This window comes from Rattus norvegicus, chromosome 9 (assembly GCF_036323735.1).
Source record: "Rattus norvegicus strain BN/NHsdMcwi chromosome 9, GRCr8, whole genome shotgun sequence".
NCBI classification, from domain to species: domain Eukaryota; kingdom Metazoa; phylum Chordata; class Mammalia; order Rodentia; family Muridae; genus Rattus; species Rattus norvegicus.
The window spans coordinates 101,864,496-101,881,146 of record NC_086027.1 but is presented as its reverse complement, the minus strand read 5'-3'; the positions used below and the strand labels follow the sequence as shown (position 1 = coordinate 101,881,146).

At 50.5% G+C, this 16,651-nt stretch overlaps 1 protein-coding gene across 4 annotated transcripts; it reads left to right on the top strand.

Annotated features, from left to right (window-relative positions):
* The first annotated feature begins 1,868 nt into the window (after nucleotides 1–1,868).
* On the top strand, nucleotides 1,869–15,023 carry Pdcd1 (programmed cell death 1). Of its 4 annotated transcripts, none has more exons than XM_017596858.3 (5): nucleotides 1,869–2,016; nucleotides 11,866–12,225; nucleotides 12,509–12,661; nucleotides 13,237–13,271; nucleotides 13,795–15,023. In XM_017596858.3, the coding sequence occupies exons 1-5, from the start codon at nucleotides 1,941–1,943 to the stop codon at nucleotides 14,020–14,022; spliced, it is 852 nt and encodes a 283-aa protein (XP_017452347.1). In that variant the 5' UTR covers nucleotides 1,869–1,940; the 3' UTR covers nucleotides 14,023–15,023. The 4 variants fall into 4 exon arrangements, with proteins under 4 accessions (XP_017452347.1, XP_008765618.1, XP_006245586.1 ...); XM_008767396.4 differs by having other exon boundaries at nucleotides 13,792–15,023; XM_006245524.5 differs by having other exon boundaries at nucleotides 12,509–12,670.
* Nucleotides 15,024–16,651: the final 1,628 nt, after the last annotated feature.

Below are 16,651 nucleotides of genomic sequence, written 5' to 3'. Positions count from 1 at the left end.
GCTGGGGATTGCATGTGTTAAGAGAAAGCGTTATGAAGGGGATTGCTTTCGTGGGGAATAGGGTTCTCATGCATATCTGAAGAGAGTATGGATATCAGAGGACAACACGAGCCCTGAGAACTGTGTGTGTTTATGGCAGGAGAGTATGTGTGTTTGACATTGTGTGGGTTCCATCATGTATGTTGGGGATGGCATGTGTGTGGCTACTGGCATAAGGACAACAATTAGGGTTACCTGAGGCCCAGCCTTGCTCCTCACCCCCACTGTTGAGGAGAAAAGAGGGAAGATGGGAGAATAAGATAGTGAGGCTGAAGAGGAAGAAGGTACAACAGAGGGAGTAGGAGAGAGGCAGACAGAGGTTCCCTCCCTCTCCATGAAAATGTGCCCCGGTTCGTGTAAATGCCAGGGATGCTGCTTGGGCTCTGTTCCTCTCCAGTCCTCATGAACTGTCCTGTACAGTCTGAGTCCCGTAGGACAATTCTAGATAGAACATCATCAGAGCAAGCCTGGGTGGGATCTGTCCAGAACTCACCCTAGGCCTGTAGCCAGTATGTGATCATCTAGCCTGGCCTAGATGTAATCTCCCTATGCCTGGGAGACATGATGTGTCAAGAAGGCTCTGTGACAGCCAGGACTGGGGAGGGGATCCCCCTAGCTTCTGCCCACAAGCCCCATACTGAGACTGGAGGCGGCCAGTCTGTGCCTCTTTTTCCATTTCTACGCGCTGTTCAAAGTAACGTTTCCTTCCCCACCAAGCCGGTGCCTCTAAACCAGGGTGGCTGTGGCAACTGCTAGATGGTTTCCAGCCTGGCTGCTTATTTTAGGGTAGCGAGACCCACACATCTCATTGCTAATATTAGCAGTTTCGTTTTTCCTTTTTTTTTTTTTCCCCATTCTCTGTGGTGAAACACCGAGAAAGCCAAACTATTAAGTAATCAGAATGCCCCCAGAAATGACTAGCCAGCTGGGTGCTGTGCTTGCAGGCCTGCCCACCCCGCCCATCCCCAGGAAGACAGGGGTGGGACAGGCGTGAGGTGAGGTGGCTTTCCACATCCTAGGAACTGAGAAAGGTTGACTGGGAAAGACCTAAAAACTATGCCCACTCCAGACTGGTGTTAGGTCTCTCGGGCGAAGAGGAAGATGCCAGGCAGCAAAGCTAGCAAACTAGGACAACTCTGAAAGCAGAGAAGACAGAAATCCAGACGGCATATCCAGTGTCCTGAGAGGAAGAAAAGCCATGAGAGAAAGCAAGACCAGGCCCAGGAGCTTTCTGAACCTCTAGGTGTGTCAGGGGAAGAAAGGCATCTTCTCAGGATCCTAGGAGATGTTCACTATAGCCCTTTGAGGCCTCCTCTGACCCATCAAACACAAGCATGTGGGATAGCTGGGCTCTTGCTCCTCGAATAGAAAGAACTAAGGCATAGCTCAGGGGACACTCATGGCAGACAAGGTAGGGGAAGGTCCAGTTCACCTTCACTCCAGCCATAGATACCAGAGCAAGGGAAGACATCTACCCTCCAAAAGGACAAGAATCTGACCCTAGTTTCAGTCTCCCTTAGCCCTAGGAGCTAAGGGTAGGGGTACCAGGAATGGAAACGACCAAAACTACTTGAAATGGAGAGAACCCCATAGGGGGGCAAGAGGCAAAGACAGCTGGTCTTCTCTCCCCACTCTCTATTCCCCACTCTCTCACTAGTCCCTTACCTGCTCTAGGCATCGGTCCCTTTCCCCTCCCGTTCCATGCCCCTCCCCCACCTCTAGTCGCCTGTTCTCCCACCCCTGTGGAGGTGGAGGAAGAGGGGGCGGGAGCCAAGAACAGGTCTCCTCCCTTCAACATGACCCAGGACAGTTTCCTTTCCGCACAGACAACTCTGCCTGAGCAGCGGAGGAGGAGGAGGAAGAAGAGACCGTGACTGAAGACACAGCCAGGGGCTCTGGGCATGTGGGTCCAGCAGGTACCCTGGTCATTCACTTGGGCTGTGCTACAGTTGAGCTGGCAATCAGGGTGGCTTCTAGGTATGTGTCTCCTAGGGATTCGGGGTCAGGGGTTGGTGGCTGGGTTGGGGCTTAAAGAAATCTTCACCCTCCGTTCCTATCACTGGAGGAGAGGAACACTGAGCACAGGGGATGGCTGTGTCCCTGGTTACACAGATCGGTTCATTTCTCAGCCCTAGGCGGGTTTTACAGGTGGAATTCTCCTCGGGACTCAAAATCCACCCGCTCCTTGCTTTTAAACAGACAGAACATTTGTCTAATCTCAATTGATCTTCTATGTCCCTCTCTGTGGAGCGACGGTAGGTCTGGAGAGATCTGACCTTAGCCACTGTGGCCCAGCTCCAGGATTCTGCCCGGTTCTGGTATCCCTAGCCCTTCTCTGTGTTTTCCTATGGTTGGGGACATCCCTACACCGGGTCTGCCCTACACACTGTATAGATGACTGAAGATCCAAGAGTATAATCATCTGTCTACCCTCATGGGCAGGCTTCCCATGAGCCTCTCTGGAGGACTCCCCAGTGCATATCCCCGGCCTCACAGCATCCCCAGTGGACTCTGGGGAGGGGGAGGCAAATGGAGGGGTACAGCAATCCTGCTCAAATTCCTCACAGTGAAAACTCAGCTCCCTGTGCTCCTGTACCCCGTGATCCCTGCCCTCTACCCTCTGGACTGAGATGACCTTCACTGGGAACCCAGGACCAGGGGGAACTTTGTTCCCCCTGGAGGTCATCAAGCTCCTGGGTCAACGCTACACCCACAGGTCAAGGAAGTGTGACCCAGAGAAGCTTATATTCTCGTGTTGCTTTAATACCTGCAATGATGTCCCCTGGCTCATATGAAGTCCCAGTCACCTTTAGCCCAGCCTCTTCCCTACCATGAAAGCAGGATGGGACTGGGACCTGGGTACTCACCACCCCAGGCCCTCTCCTAGGTTGCAGACCAAGGCTGGTTGGGAAGCCAGGGACATTTTCCCTCCACAGTAGCCTCTTAAGACAGCCCATGGTTTGCCGTCAAGACTGGATAGAGGAAGCAGGCCTGAACATGGTCGATGGTCTGAGGCCCTATGGGTAAAAGAGGTGCCTCGGAGGAACCTTGTCGGGAAACCCAGGGAACAAAGTCGGAAGGAATATGTGTCATTGGAGAGAAGCAACTGAGATAGAAAGGGGACTATGACTCACCCTGGTGACCGGCACACCAGGCATGTCCCCAAACAAAACTTTCGTGAGAGAGTATGGAAATACAGATGTACTTATGCAGGCCCCCTCTAGATTGTGTCTGACAAATGTTTCAAAGCTGCTATGCCTCCCCTTCCAGCCCCCAACCCCATCCCCCGTGGAACACTTTACCCAGCCAGTGCCTTTGGCGGTCATGGACCTTTAGTCTACCACATTCCTTCCTTCCTCATTGGCTACCCTTCTTTCTCTCAGCCGTTCCCATAGACAGACCCTCTCACGTTTACTCTGTTTTACAAGTCTCCTAACCTCCACAGCACCTGCCTAGGGACTGAGGTGAGGAAAACTCAGGCTCAGAAATGGTCCGGCTTGTATTCAGACTAAAGACAGTCATAGCGGAGCACACCCAGCAAAGTTCAAGACCAGCCTGAGCTGCCTCATAGCAGACACTTTTGGGAAAAACAACCTAAGTTAGTCCATAGAACCACTGGTGAGCGTGGTGGCCTTTGGCTTGCCTTGGGTTCAGTCAGCCCTGGTTCAGAGTTTATGGGTGCATTTCCCCTGTCTAATGAACAATCAACAGGTGTCCTGGACCTCTGGCTCTTATAACCGTACCACACTCTCTCCTGTGATTCTTCCGGAGCCTTAGGCTTAGGGGTTTCATTCCAAAGATACAAGTCAGTCTCTCGTTTGTCTTATTATTTTATCTTACCTTGTGGGGTATGGCTTGCCAGTATGTGTGTGCCTGGTGTCCATAGAGGTCGGAAGAAGGCATTGGTTTTCCTGGAGCTACAGTAATAAATATATGATTGTGAGCCACCATGCGGGTGCTGGAAATTCAATCTGGGTCCTCTGGAAGAGTACCAGAGCTCATAACTGCTGAGGTATTTTTCTAGCCTCTCGCCTACGATTAGGGAGAAACAAGCATTGCCTTGGCCATGAGGTTTACTCAGACCATCTGTGAAAACTGCCAAACATACCCTAAGACACATTCCTTAAAGTCAGATTTGCTTTTTTAATGTATACTTCTGAAAAATACACATCCTATACATATATGTGTATACACACCTGTATCTAGCTTTACTTATATGTGCACACGTTCAGGGTTGACCACTTGAGACTGGACAACCTATGTGGGAATTCGACGTCTCTGAGGTAACTGATTCTCCCTCTGCCATTAGCTTCCTATAGCTCTTCATGTAGGGATAGGACCATGCGGCATTCCCTCTGCTCATAACTGTGTGTCAAGTGGTGTAATAATTATGTTTGTCTTGTGTTTAGTCAACCATGGTCCAGAGTTCATGGGTATGCTTTCCCTGCAGTGTCTAGAGAACACTATCAACAGGGGTCCTGGACCTGTGGCTCTTACAACATTCTCTTCTGTGAGCCTTAGGCTTAGAGGTTTCATTCCAAATATAACATCGGGGTTGTGCCACAGTCATCTACTCTGTCTGCATTTTGAACAGCTGTATATCTCTGTAATCACCTCTATATGCTGCAAAAAGAATCTTCTTTGAGGAGGATGAGAGCTTGACTTATCTGTATAAGGATAGATATTTAGAAAACAGTTATAGGTGATAGATAGATAGATAGATAGATAGATAGATAGATAGATAGATAGATAGATATAAATCCATTAGTTTAGAAACTGACTTTCTTTTTTCTTTTCCTTTTTCTTTTCTTTTCTTTCTTTCTTTTTCTTTTCTTTCTTTCTTTTTTTTTTTTTTTTGAGACAATGTCTCATCAGATTTCTAGGCCAGCCTCAAACTCAAAATTGTCCAGTACCAATTTTGGGAGATCCCAGGCACAAACAATTTCACCTGGTTTATTAGTACAGTCTTCAGTGGCTTGGCTGGACTGTTGTTACCAAGCACCACAATTGGCAGAGAGAGGCTTTAGGAAGCGTTGTCTCAGACTTGAGGTTCTTTCCCCGACTTACCCTCAAGCCATGGTTTCTCTGTGTGGCCCTGATTGTCCTGGAACTTGCTCTGTAGACCAGGCTGACCTTGAACTCACAGAGATCAAGGACTGCTAAAGGTGCGTGCCACCGACTCCCAGCAGGTTTCATGTTCTTAAGTTGGAACTCAAGAGAAGAAGATCTTCAACGCCTGTAGGCCAGTGCGTACCAGGTCCCCCTCCTGCCTCTGAGTTTTCCAGTAACCCTTAGGCTTCTTGGTATCTAGACATCCTCCACTTCTGCCTTTACCCACAGGTATCAGACAGTGTCCGTAATTCCCTTTCTACACAGACACCATCCCTACTAGCTAAGACTTTACCCTACTCCTACGTGACCTTATCTTAATTAATCCTATAGCTAGTTCCCACTCCTTGCTAGGAGTTTTAACCTGAGGTCCTGGGGTAAAGATTCCAGTATGAGTTTAGGAACAACTCACCCCCCTCCCATCTTACTTTCTCACATCACTGTGATGTTCTGGATTGCCAAGCATCAGTGGCAGATGTTAAAAAGCCCTTTATCCCTCATCGTCCCAAGTCCTCTGGGGACACATCCCCACCTAGATGCAGCTAGAGCTCCAACATCGTGCTTCTAGCTGGCTTGCTTCTCCCTAGCTGGGACTCTTGTAAGAGATGGTTTGGGCTGAATGTCTGTAGGCTCTCTACTTCTTCTTTGGCTTGGTAAGCCTGTGTCCTTAACAGCCTAGGCAGGAGATGGGGTGTGTCTGCAGCATCTCGTGTCTACTTAAAATAATAGTCCTGCTAATCCTTGTAGGTACCCTTCTGGGACCCTCACACTGGGGATATTTCTTCTGGTGGACATGGGGAGTCCAATCCATTTGTAACAAACAAGGGACCCCTGTCACCTACCTGACCATGCTTTCATCTAGACGAATCTTGCCTAAATAAGGTATTGTGTGCGCCTGTGTGGTTATGATTTGGCCTCAACACACAGGAGCCTGTGGTCTGCAGTGAGCTTGCCTTGTGGCCCTCCAGCCTCAGGCTCTGACTAACAGAACTCTCCCTCTCAACCTCCCCGTGCCACCCACCTATCCACATACCTCTGTACACAAATTTAAGAGCAAGCTCAGGGAAATTGAGAAGCCCCCTGTCATTTCTGATCTTTACCTTCTGTGTAGAACTTGTAAAGGCTAAGACGCCCAGGAAGGCTGCCTGGAGGAGGTAGCCTTGCTTAGGGCCTTTGCTGTTGTTGTAACGGAACACCACAGTCTGGGTGATTTATGAAGAACAAGGTTTAATCATCACAGGGTTCTAAGTGTTGGGAGTCCGGGGTCAAGAGGTGGCCTCTGGTGAGATCTTCTTGCCAGTGGGAAGACTGCAGAGTCCCCAGGGTGGGTCCAGGAATCCTACTGAAATACAGAGCAAGTGTGCTTAGTCTTACAACCCAGCCTCCCCCTAGAGAGCACTTTGAGTGGCTTCCCAGTGTCCTCTGAAGCTCTCCCCTCCCAGTATCACTAGTATATCACTTTGGAATTAGTGTTCTGGGAACAGACATATACTGATGGCAGGATCCCTGGCTCCCAAGTAAGTTGGACAGAAATGGGGCAGAAGACCAGAAAGTGAAGTTATTACCATCAGCACGGCCACACTGAACCTCCAGGGGCTCAAGCCCTGGGACAGGTTGGGTAGGGAAAGGGGGTCTTATTATCACAATCTGACCCCCACACCTCACTAGGTTGGTAGAAAAGGGGTGACTTCAACTAGGCTGCTTCTGGAAACATTCCCAAAAGAGATCCCAGTCAGTCCTAGGTTCTCATATCCTGGTTCGAGGCCCACAAGAAGAGAGAAAATAGGACCTAAACGTGAAGAGGGGTCCAAATCTCCTCAGTGCCATTCACACTACCACGTAAAAGGCAGGCACCTCTGGTGATTTTTACAAATGAGAGGAATGTGTGTGCGTGTGCGTGCGTGTGTGTGTGTGTGTGTGTGTGTGTGTACATACTTATGCATGTGTGTTTTATGTGCATTTGTGTGAATCTGTAAGTGTGGGTCAGTGATCAACATCAGGCATCTTCCTCAGTTTCTCTCCACCATGATTTTTAAGACAGGATCTTTCTCTGAGCCTGAAACTTTACTGACTTGTTGGAGAGCCAAGTTAGCTCTCCAACAAGCCCCAGGGTTCCCCTTGTCTCTGTCTTCTCAGTACTGGGGTTACAGGCACATGTGTGCTGCCACCCCGGTCTTAGATAGGTGCTAGAAATCACTCTCCAGCCCTCTTGTTTGCTTGGCTAACACTTTAGCAACGCAGCCAACACTGAAGACCCATGAGACTTACATGGGTGTCGGTTTTGATGTCTGTGGGCCAGAAGATGATATCCTGCCTTATTACTGTACTTTTATGCAGATTATATGCATCACTGATTAGCTCTGAGTCACCAATAATGAATCGGTGTCTCATTGAGGAAAGCAAGAGATGCACCTCCCCTTGGGGTCATTTAACTAAGAGAGTCCGTCCATATTAGAATTCTCTACTTCATGTTCCTCCATCCTCTGTCTAACTGTGTGAGTCTGAATCTCTGCCTGCCTGAAGGTTGTTTTGTGAATCCGTCCCTGTGTCAGCGTCTCCTGTCCTGTGTGTGTCATGGCTGTCTCTGTGTCTGTGAACTCTGTGTGTGCGTGTGTGTGTGTGTGTGTGTGTGTGTGTGTGTGTGTGTGTGAGAGAGAGAGAGAGAGAGAGAGAGAGAGAGAGAGAACTGTATCTGTGAGTGGTGTCTGTCTGTTATATAAATTGTTCATGTGTGTGTGTGTGTGTGTGTGTGTGTGTGTCCTTAACAAAGGGGCTCTGTCTTTATTGAACAGCATAAAGAGCATCATATGGGGGGTGGGGAGATACTTCACAGAAATCTTTACCAGAGTTTTGCAAAGGATTAACTCACTGGCTCCAACTGATCTCCACTGACCCAGACAAGCACCATTATCAACCAGTACCCATAAACGGACACTTTCAACCCTTGTGATGGATTATAGAATATTGCTTTTCACCTTTGTCCTTTTCAGCAAATGACACACATGTATTATCTGGGCCAGGGGCCTGGACCAGTCCCTAACTTAAGATCACTGCCATGCATTGCTTATGTTGTAAAAGCTGATGACACGGGAAATCCAAGGGGAGCATGGCTGATGGTTACACTGTTCTCTTAAAGGCAGGTTAAAGCAGGGTTTGGTGATACCAGGCCTTAATCCAATCACTGGGAAGGCAGAGGCAGGCAAATCTCTAAGTTCAAGGCCAGCCTGGTCTGGAGTTCCAGGACAACCAGGTCTACACAGAGAAGCCCTGTCCTAAAAAAACTATTTAAAAAAATCTGAATATGAGTACACGGTGAAATCAAGGTGAATTAATAACTCTATGAGGCCCTTTATTTCCTTGCGACAGTATTTTCCACTAAACCTGAAACCTGTGTTTTTCCATCCAAGCTAATTGGCCACGAGTCTCCAAGGCCTCCCCTGTCTCTGCTGCTACAGTGTTGCAATCGCAGGCACATCCTGCCACGCCCGTCTGTTATCTGGATCCAGACTTAGGTCCTCATGCTTGTGCAGCAAACGTTTTTCACCTGCTGGGCCATCTTCCTGGCTTTCCATCCTCTCTTTCCTGTGAAGTTTCTAATTATGCGAACAGCATCAAATTAGTGGAACTCACAGCGAGGACCGGGAAGTCCTCACCCACTGTGCCCAGACATCAGAATGATCCCACCTCCACCTACCACTTGTGGATTAATAAGAAGTATGCCTTTATCCCAGCATGACAGTACCTGCCTGCGATCTCCGCACGTAGGAAGTAGAAGGAGAATTGTGAGTTCAAGGCTAGCCTCGGCTACTTAGCCAGTTCCCATCTCTTAAAGAGAAGCCACCATTGTGCATTTTAACCACAGCAACACTTCATTTCCATCTGCCTGTATGTTCCATAGGCATCCACTGCATGAAAGAGGGACTCAGAGGTACTGTCTGGGGGCCTCAGCCACTGAAGTAGCTATCTCACTTTCTCGGAAGTGCAGGGAGCCAGGATCATTGAGGTTGCTTGGGGTTGAACCTTCTAGAAGTCATCACATCCAGCCCAATTACCAGCTGCTCTCCTCCTGGGAGTGGGGGGAGCACTTTGCTCTTTACAGAAGAACTGAATGCCTGAGGGTAGGCTCCCTATGGTATTACTACTTGGTGGCCTCCAGAGATAGACGCTCTCTTGCCAAAGCCCAGTCCCTCCTGTCCATCCCTCTAGCAAAACATCCTCTGTGAGGAAGTCCTCCCTTGTCTTCTTCAGGCCCACCATAGGCACACTGAGGGAAGACACATCCCAGGTCTATAAAGTAATTTTGAGGGGGGATGGCTAGGGTGTAAAGAGGCTGTGGGGCACAGAGAGAGCAGGGTCTTCCTCTCTCTGAGAAGGGAGGAAGAGCCCACCAGGATCTAAACAGAACCAGACAGAGCCCTGGGATGGACATAGGCAGAGACTCAAAAGGACAGAGACCCAGGAAGTCACAGGTCCTGCCATCAGAGGAATAGCAGAGCCAGGAATGGGACAAGTGACTCAAACTGTCACACATTCAGACCCAGGAGCATGAGAGATCTGGAAACAAACAGCAAATGTCTACCATTAGCAAATGTCTACCCAAGAGCTCATCTGGGGCAACGTAGGGGCTCAGCTTTGAGAGGAAGGGTAGCAGGTGGTTCTCTGAGGACACGCCACGGTCCCAAAGCCTAGTGGATGGGGTCCCATCAAAGGGGACGGGAGATGGTAACGGGACAGAGGTACCTGGCCTGCTCACAGACCACAGGTGACCTGGGGCAGGTGTGATAATCCTTCCCAAAACAAAGAACGGGCACTATGCCATTTTCGCTGTGTTGTGACTTGCTAGCTGTGTGCGGTTTGGGCACACAACTGCGAGCCAAGAATGGGTGTTCTGAAGTCCTCGAGGTAGTTGTGTCCTCTGAGAAAAAACAGAACCTTAAAGGGGAAGTCATCACACTGGCAACACCCAGCCTGGGCCCAGTCCCTCCAAGGACTTCTGACACTACTGGTTCTTCTGGTCTGTTCAGACCTACATGGACCAATGCCTTCCCTGCCCAGAACCGTGTGACCTAGACCTCACCCACTCTGCACAGGATCTAGAGACCCTGACCCTTGAGGATCTCCAGGTCTAGCTCATAGGCTATGCCCGCTCTCAAGTTCAAGTGTCACTAGATTAACTTTACATCCGTCACCCATGGTACAGCTGAGAACATCAAGGAGGGGAAATGCCAGTTCTGCCTTGGTGATGGAGACTATTTCTGGGCAAGGCTACACAGTGGGGGTGTCACAGAGTCTTCCTCTGCCGAAGTCTGCTCTGCTGAGTATCTCTGGCTTCCTTTCTGAGCTGGATGGCTTCATCTACCTCGTGTGCCGGGCTCCTCCTGTTCGGCTTCTCCCTCACTGGCCCCTCTTCTTTGCCTCTGCCTCCTGCCTCCTGAGCCCATGACCTTAGCTGTGACAGCACAGCCTCCCTCTCTGTACCCCTGGGAGGAGCCAAGCATTATCAAATACCCCACTTCTGAGGTGGGGGTGGTGTTTGGGGCGCAGTGCCCCGGGCCATGCAATCAGGTAGAATTCCCTCGCTATATGACTACTCCATCAGTGGGAGGAAAGGATACAGCTGGGGCCATATCTCTATTTGCACCGGCTCTTTCTCTACGAGCCCCGGTTGCCAAATGACTACACCAGCTAAAGGCAAAGACAGTTGGCAGCCCAGACAGAGTTGAGGCCAAAGTAGCTTCAAGGATGTCTCGATGCCTGTTTCCTGTGTGCATGTCAGTCTCCCTGGGTAAGGTCCAGCATGTGTGTGCTCAGCAAGTCTATATTTCCCCGACCCTGAGGCTTCTGACTGTACCTACATAACTGACCGCGGGTTCAACTGCTGGCATCCTATGGGCCCCAGTAGTGGGTGCTTTTGCGTGCTGGTGGAAGGTTATATGTTCTGTGTCAGTGTACATGTATGTGGAAGGCAGCTTCCCAGTGGGGCAGGCATTTGTTGAGAAGAGCTGTGAGCCCCTGCATGCTGCGTCAGGCATCCCTGACAAAACCCTGGTAGGTAGTCCTACTAGCCCAGCACATCTTTGTTTGGGTGAGTCCTAGACCTTCTGTCCGCTTGAGGGGCAATGATGCAGCTGCTCTTTGGAGGCTTCTTGCTGTGACCTCTGATCTGGCCGGAAGACATGACTGCTATGCTGTGCCTTCTGCTACTCAGGGTAGCTCTGACTTACTTGGTGGTCTCCCTGGGCCAGGACACCGCCCAGACTCCAAGCTTACTAAAGAGTCCACCCTCTCCAAGTCTGGGGTTTCCACGGAAATCCTCCACACTCCCACCCCACTATCCTACTGACCCGTCAGACAGAACTGAGCCAGCCAACCAGAAGTCCAGGAATGCAACATACAAGTCAGGCCTGGGACATCTTGAACAGGAGTGGGAAGATAGAGACATCTTGCAGGGGGTGGGGAGGAAATATCCTGAAGTCTCAAAGGACAGAAGAGTAGCCTCCAGCCCCTAGGTTCAGTTATGCTCAAGGAAGAGCCCTGCTTGTTGGGGATTCACATATCCACAACTTGCAAGAGGCTACAAGCTCCTAGGTAGGGGAACTGCTAATGAGATTGTACCCTGGGATGGGTCTGAGAGGACTTCCTCTCCCCAGGGATTTCAGATGTCAGACAGGATGTACAAGCCTCTTCCTCACAGTTCTTTCTTCTCCTCTATCTCAGAGGTCCTCAATAAGCCCTGGAGGCCCCTCACCTTCTCCCCAACCTGGCTCACAGTGTCAGAGGGAGCAAATGCCACCTTCACCTGCAGTTTCTCCAACTGGTCGGAGGATCTTAAGCTGAACTGGTACCGTCTGAGTCCCAGCAACCAGACTGAAAAACAGGCCGCCTTCTGCAATGGTTACAGCCAGCCCGTCCGGGATGCCCGCTTCCAGATCGTACAACTGCCCAACGGACATGACTTCCACATGAACATCCTCGATGCACGGCGCAATGACAGTGGCATCTACCTCTGTGGGGCCATCTCCCTGCCTCCCAAGGCACAAATCAAAGAGAGTCCTGGAGCAGAGCTTGTGGTAACAGGTGCTGCTAGAGGAGCCGAAGTAGGAGATCCCCTCCTGCCCAGGGACCCGTTAGGCTCCCTTCCGTGGCTCTGTCCGGAGCCTTGAAGATGCTGTCCCTCTCCCTGTAGAAATCCTCAAATGCTCGTTTATCTTTAAGGGATGGGGCCTATGGAAGTAGGGTGGGCAGCTAGTCACTGCAATCCAAAATGAACAGCCCTTGGGACTTGGAGAGGGCAGGGTGTGTGCCCCTAAAGAGAACACACTATTGGTGTCCTAGAACTCTATTCTTTGTGGTCCTGCAGAGAGAATCCTGGAGACCCCAACAAGATATCCCAGACCCTCACCCAAGCCAGAAGGCCAGTTTCAAGGCTTGGTCATTGTCATCATGAGCGTCCTAGTGGGTATCCCCGTGTTGCTGCTGCTGGCCTGGGCTCTCGCTGCCTTCTGCTCAACAGGTATGTCAGGTAAGGTTCATCATATCCTGCCTCTGTCCCTATCAGACCTTGTAGTCACCATACTTCACACATACTTTGACCACCACAAGGGCCTTCACCAGAAGGGTCGTCATACAGTACACACACTCTGACCACGACAAAAGCTTGTGGGCACCCCGCCCACATCCAGCCTCAGGCTGATGGTTTTATTAAACCACTGATGAGAGTTGCCATTTCTCTGACTGAAAGGAAGGTCTAAGTCCACCTCCAGGCCCCCTGTTTTGAGTGGATCGTTCTTATGCTGCCACCTCCAGGAGGTCTGATCGTCAGCCAGCTAAGAGGCCACACATGCTATCTGCTGCATGCCTGCCCTGCGCTGTGGTGTACCAAGAAAGGGGGGCACTGATACATGTGTGGCTGTGGCAGGCCATATTCCACAATTCACCATTCAACTGGGAACTCCCAACTGGGAAGGCCACACACACACACACACACACACACACACGGTAGAGACAGAGAGACAGAGAGAGAACATTTCTCTACTAGGGAAGATGGCTCAGCAGCTGCCCTCTAACTCAAAACGTGTGTCTCAACAGAGGCCAGAGAAGCTGGACGCAAGGAAGACCCTCCGGTGAGTATCTTTCGTGAGTGATCTATCACAGTCCACCCCTAGGTCTTGGAACAGGTAGAGAGGCCATGGGACCTACAGGGCTGAAGACTGGAGAGAACCCAGCTCACATTTCTCACCAGGCTCCCAGAGCCATATCCTGTTGCTCCTCCCAGCACCTGACCCTACTGTGCATACCCCTGTCCTGCCCAACATGGTCACTACTTATTTTATTCTGGGCAGAGACAAAGTGCAAACATCAGATTTTGAAATCCCAAACCCACAAAAAGGCCAGGAAACATTTAGAGGTAGAAACTGAGCCAGGAACAAGGGGCTGCACCCTAAATATCCCAGAGGGCAATGGGGAAAGGGACAGAGGTTAGGTCAGGTCCCAGTTTCAGTGGCTGAGGTACATTTGCTCTAAGAAGAACCCCAAATCCAGTGACAGGCTGGAAACCCAGCATAGGGAGGGGTTGAGATTATGGGATGCGTACACCAATCCCCAACTGACTATGCTGATGGCTTTCTTCTTCCCTCCTTGAAGAAGGAGGCGCATGCAGCAGCCCCTGTTCCCAGTGTGGCCTACGAGGAGCTGGACTTTCAGGGACGAGAGAAGACACCAGAGCCTGCCCCCTGTGTGCACACAGAATACGCCACCATTGTCTTCACTGAAGGACTGGATGCCTCAGCCATAGGACGTAGGGGCTCAGCTGATGGCCCACAGGGTCCTCGGCCTCCAAGACATGAGGATGGACACTGCTCTTGGCCTCTTTGACCAGACTCTTCAGCCATTAGCATGCCCCAGGCCCTCCACAGAGAGCACTGGTCCATTCCTCCGTCAAGAGGAACGTGCAAGCTACAGTTCAGCAAAGCTCCCAGGATCTGAGCTATCTGGAGTGACAGCGCTTGCACTGTTGAGTGAGAGCTCTCTTCGTGTTTACCGCAAGCTGGGAACAACCAGCTTCCCTGTTTCCTCTTGTCACAGGGTGCAGAGCTGGCCTAAGCCTAGTCTCCTGAATCCTATTGTTGGGCACTTCTAGGGACTTGAGACACTGTAGCCTATGGCGTCTGTGGGTTCTGTGTCTGGAAATGGAGAGACCTGGTTACAGCCTGACTTTGAGTAGCCCTGTGAGGCAACCCCATAACACGAGGGTCCAGCTATGCAGTGGGCCCAGCACCTAAAGTCACCCTTGGGAGATACTCAGGTGGGAAATTCTTAGGCTGGGGGACTGAAATGATCCAGAGACCTGGAAAAGTTTTGATGAAGACCAGAAAAGCTCCTAGCTTCAGGGTTTCGGGAAGCCTGAACACTTTCCAGGTAACAGCTCCATGAGAGTCCTTGCTGTCCTTCTGCACCTCAGTTCTTTCTACAGCAGGGAAACTAAGGCAATAAAAGGAACCAGCAAAGCTAGAGATCCACCCACACCTCCAGTGAGGCACTCGAGTCTCCCTACCCCTCCTAGGAACCAAAAGGACAAGGTCCATGTCAGCAGCAGGGAAGGAAAGGGGGGACACAATTTTGATTCATACCAACTCTGCCCACAGCAGGCAGTGGTTTAAGTGTTCGGATCTCCTCATTCACCCTGTCCTGGGGTCCAGTTCTGGCTCTCCATCACAGCGTAGGGCCCTGAGATGGGCAAATGTTTTAAGGGTTCCCTTGGCACTCCAGACAGTCAAGAGCCTAGCTGTCTGGTGGGCACCCTAAATGACCAGGACTCAAGAGTCCCTTTCCTTTGGTTTAAGCCCATTATAATTAAATGGTTACAAAAGCTTTAAGAAGTTCTGTTCTACTTCTGGGTGTGCCGGGGCAGAGGCAGTGGGGAGGAAGAGCTGCAGGGCCAGGCTGAGGAGGCTCCAGGCTAAGTAGGGCAGGTCATCGCCCTGCCGAGGCCCAGCCTGAGTCAGTCCTTGCCACTACTGAAATAGTCAGTCACGCCCTAGCCTCATCTCCACCTGCTATCCCCACATTTACCTATAACCACCATGCCTGAAAGTACATGGAGCCTCAAGTACAGACACGGAGGAAGAGGCATGTTCCCCTGCACCAGGCCGTCCCGGGCTCCTACAGCTACACACCCCAAGCCTCACCCCAGCAGGAAGGTACCCTGGGCTGTTTTGCCTGTGTCCCCCGTCATGTCATTTATGAGTCCTTCTCTGCAAGGTTGATGCCATGTGCTGGGAGTCATCTCAATAGGGTTGGTGAGGTGTATCTCATTATGAGAGAGGTTCCTGTGGGTCCCTCCCCAGGACACAGGATAGGACATCTAAAAGGTGGGGGGATAAACTTGTTTCTAACCTATCATTATTCTTTTGATCACAGAGGAAAGCAGATACCCCTCTCCAACCTCTGTCCGGATAATGGAGAGCCTGACTCAAGGCCTTTGGGTGCTTACAGATACTCACTCACTCATTCACTCCCTCACTCACTTCTTAGCCCTTCTAGTCCCTCCTGAGCTCACTACTCTGACTCCATGTTGGGCAGGGGAGAAGGAGATGATGTGTGCTGGACAGGCAGGGTTAGAGGAGAGTAAGTCAGGGCACTGGAAAAACTCACAGGTTCTACAAAAAGAAGCCCGGTCACACAGCTCATCGAAATAAGGGGGACATCAAGAAATAGGTGGCTTTCCACTGTTCTAGAAGTCCTCTTGGGTAGCAGGCAGAGTTCTAGCCTGCTCCTCACCACAGCTGCTGATGAGGTATTACGGTTGTCCTCAACCTCCCTACTGCTTCACGCGACCCTTGCGCTGTGGCAACCCCCAACTATAAAATTGTTTTGTCGATACTTCATAACTGTAATTCTGTTAAATGTCTGATATGTGACCCTCAGATGAAATGTGATGAGTTGGACATCTGTGAGGTAGCTGCAGGAGAAGCAGGGTACAGACACACCTCCCCACAGAACACAGCACTACTCACCATGGCTCCATACCACAGGCATGGCCGCTCTTCCTACTGGATCTATAAACTCAACATCATTCTAACTTTACAAAAAGAAATAGTCTCACCTAAAAACCTCTAATGTATGTGGGAAAGTGGAGAGCAACCTGCACTGGGTGCTGCATTCTCCTGCCTGGGAATTCAGATTCCACCACATGCAACACACCTGCACGGTCCCAAACGCAGCAGACGGCATGGAAAGGAACCCTGCACGAAGCTCAAGTAGGTAAGGGGGCTGGAGAGATGGCTCAGTGGTTAAGAGCACTGACTGTTCTTCCAGAGGTCCTGAGTTCAAATCCCAGCAACCACATGGAGGCTCACAACTATCTGTAATTGTATCTGATGCCCTCTTCTGGTGTGTCTGAAGACAGTGACAGTGTACTTATATACATAAAATAAATAAATAATTTAAAAAAAAACACATTCCCAAACAGCATGGGCGTGAGGTAAACCCTAGCTATTAAAGA